This window comes from Olea europaea, unplaced genomic scaffold (assembly GCF_002742605.1).
Source record: "Olea europaea var. sylvestris unplaced genomic scaffold, O_europaea_v1 scaffold1849, whole genome shotgun sequence".
Taxonomy (NCBI): Eukaryota; Viridiplantae; Streptophyta; class Magnoliopsida; order Lamiales; family Oleaceae; genus Olea; species Olea europaea.
In genome coordinates, this window is record NW_019236266.1 from 71,553 (window position 1) to 74,837 (window position 3,285).

At 32.8% G+C, this 3,285-nt stretch overlaps 1 protein-coding gene across 1 annotated transcript; it reads left to right on the forward strand.

The window, feature by feature from the left end:
• The first annotated feature begins 964 nt into the window (after nt 1–964).
• LOC111378653 (receptor-like serine/threonine-protein kinase ALE2) lies at nt 965–2,265 on the forward strand. The gene is made up of 3 exons (XM_023001884.1): nt 965–1,064; nt 1,746–2,098; nt 2,194–2,265. Exons 1-3 carry the CDS (start codon nt 965–967, stop codon nt 2,263–2,265), a joined length of 525 nt encoding a protein of 174 aa, XP_022857652.1.
• The last annotated feature ends 1,020 nt before the right edge of the window (nt 2,266–3,285 follow it).

Sequence of the window (3,285 nt, forward strand, 5' to 3'; positions counted from 1 at the left end):
ATTTAAGTTTTTTATCAAACAAAAATAAATGAATTGCAATCATTTCTAAATGGAATGAGTTTTTCTTAACAAAGTAGTAGTAGTAGTAGTAGTAATAATAATAATAACTTTCACCAACTAAAGACATGAAAAAATTAAAAATAAAAAAATGGACGAGGCGGTACATGAGGCAAAAGACTTGCCCCGCCACAATTCTGCCCCAAATTTGGCTCCTATCCCGCCTTCATTCTTTGCCGACACTCTATGCTTTCGAAACCTCTTGCCTCCTCCCCTTCAAATCCCTCGACATATAATTTGAGTGTTATCAATTATTTTTTGAATTTCTCATCTAAATTATCTTCCCAAATTCTGGTACCACCGATATCAACAAAAATGTACCTACTATGTAGAAAATTGAAGGATTAAATGTCAACAAAATAATTAGGTATAAAGGTTTGTAAGGTTTGAAGCTTTGGGAACCCAATTTATGTTTGTTTTTGTCAACATATGAAAACCTCACGAGTGTCCCAACATTCGACCGCCCTGGTGCAATGTACATCTTCTCGCTGACAAATTTCCTGTTTTAGGCTCCGTTTGACACTCATTTTTTTAAAATGTATTTTTCTCTCTATTCTTTTTAACCACACATTCTTCATTAAAATAATATTACACGTAAATAAAAAAAAATTCCTTATTTTTCAATCACATATTTTTCATCAATTTACTATTCCAAAATACATTTTTACATAAAATTGGCTCCCAAACACCCTCTTAATATCAACATACTCATTTAAAAGGTACATTTGATGCACGTGGCACCCATTCCCTGTCCCTATTAATTTGTTTGGCTGAAGTAAATGTGACAGTTCAATGACATGCTAGTGACTTGAAAGGGATATTATTTTAGGATATCGAATGAAATGCACCAAAAGTTATTCCTCCTCTTACAATGTAAGTGGGATCGCGTGAATATAAAAATTCTCAAATGTGGTTCCCAACCTCTATTGTGGGACAATGCTACGTGTACATATCTGTTTATACACAGTCTTACATTCCCCAATCCCCTATTGAGGGTTATATGTGGGGTTCCTCCATGTGAGAGCAGTGTACACATAACATTATTCTTTGATAATATATAAGAAAGTACTATCAATTTGCTAATTATATAAGAATCATATATAAAAAGATAATTTAATCAGAATAAAAATCCATTTACACGTTATATGGCAATTCAATTATTTAATGGATCAATTTTATTAGCAGGCATCGTAAAAAAATTTATTTTAAACAAAATTGGTCGACCAAAAATATAGCTTTAACTTGATATATCTTGGCACCTCTAGCTACGTACACATGAATGTCAATTTCAAACAAAATTTTGATTTATGCTTTCAAAATTGGGAAAATTGCAGTGGAGGTCCCAAACCTTTCATTTTGTTGCAGAATATACCTTAACTTTCAAATTTACGACTGCAATCCCAAACCTTTCATTTTAATTGCAGTCGGAGTCCATTGTATAGATTTCGTCCAGAATTCCGTTAGTCAACACTGAAATCAGTTTTTTTTTTTTTTTTTTTTTTTTAAATTTAAAATTATTTATTTATATGCCTTGTGTTAATATCTGGTTGACTTGGCATTGATTTCTCATCCGATATGAGATGTCATTACTTATTTTAGCATTGATGGCTATATATTTCTTCAAACATATCAACTGTCTAAAGCTGTTGGAGATTTTAAATGCATTTGAATTTTCTTTTAAGTTGCAGGACTTGGCTCTATGCAGTCAAGTAGCCCAGCCAGTTCAACATCTGCGTCTCTTGTTTCTGCCATGCCTGCATCTGTTCTTTCTGTCAAAACATTTAGACTTACAGAACTGGAGAAAGCCACTGACAAATTCAGTTCAAAAAGGATTTTAGGTGAAGGAGGATTTGGACGTGTTTATCTTGGGATCATGGAAGATGCAACTAAAGTAGCTGTGAAGTTACTGACAAGGGACAATCAGAATGGAGACCGTGAATTTATTGCTGAGGTTGAGATGCTAAGCCGATTGCACCATCGCAACCTCGTGAAATTAATTGGTATATGCATTGAAGAACGTACACGCTGCTTGGTCTATGAGGTTGTTCCAAATGGCAGTGTTGAGTCCCACTTACACGGTATACTTTTCTTTTCTTTTGATTTGCTTAATCTAATTCAATGCTTCCACTCCAGCAGATTGATAGGGCATTCTTAGATGTTGGAGGAGGCGGTGGTGAGGCGGGCGATGGCATGGAGGAGTTGGGATAGTTGGGCGACTTGGGTGGCGAGGCCGTTGATTTTGGAGGTGGAGGTGAAGGTGGAGAAGATGAAGTTTATTTTTTATGTTGTTTTTCATTTGATTATTTTATTATATGAATATAAATGGTCGATTTTACTCTCATTTCATTTGTCAATTTGAGTAAAAAATCTAATTTCAGTGTTGACTAACGTAATCTATATAATGGATTCTAGCTGCAATTAAAGTGAAAGGTTTGGGATTGCAGCCATAAAAATAAAAGGTAAAGGTATATTTTGCAACAAAATGAAAGGTTTGGGGGACCTCCGCTACAATTTTCCCTTATAAATTTGCTGGGAAATTAATTGCACAAGAGTGTATTTGATTGACCTTGTTTTTCATTTAAAAAAAAAAAAAAGTTATTTTTTCTCCCAAATTCTTATTTTTGGGATGTTTGATTGACAATTTTTTTATGGAAAATATTTTTCATTTTTTTGTCATATAATCACTTTTTTTTTTCAAAGACAATGAAAATATTTTCTTTAGGGATTGCTGATTTTTATTTTCCAAATAATTCACTATCTCCTTTTCTCTCTCTAATCTATTCCTTCTCTTTCAGTTACCCGCTAATAAAAAATAGATAAATATAATTTTTTTTTTGTTGAAACTAAATCAATCAAATACTTAAAATTTATTTTTTTTCCATGCAAATTTCAATCAACCGCGCCCTAATTGACAATTTCTTTCATAATATAGTGTGAAGTGTGAACCCTTGTATTTTTTGACCGACTGCATAAACAAGATGATATTTGAAAGATTTCCAATCCATCAAGAGAGACATAATATTTTATTCTTCTTAACTTTTAAGGAAGTTGAACAACTCACATAGTTAACATTGAAAAGTGGCGCTGCTAACGTGCGACTTAGATTTTGTTTACCATCTCATTTTAGTGTATTCATCCTACATAATCAAGATAGAAAAGATTATGGACTTGTTCGATAGGGATTATAAGAATTGATTTTTTGATCGTTAAAAAGAAAAAGTAGATCCT

Coding starts and splice junctions, on each gene's coding strand:
- LOC111378653 (XM_023001884.1), top strand. CDS start 965: ATGTGGTTCCCAACCTCTATTGTGGGACAATGCTACGTGTACATATCT. Junction 1,065..1,745: donor TATTGAGGGTTATATGTGGG/GTTCCTCCATGT, acceptor TTTAAGTTGCAG/GACTTGGCTCTATGCAGTCA. Junction 2,099..2,193: donor CACGCTGCTTGGTCTATGAG/GTTGTTCCAAAT, acceptor CCACTCCAGCAG/ATTGATAGGGCATTCTTAGA.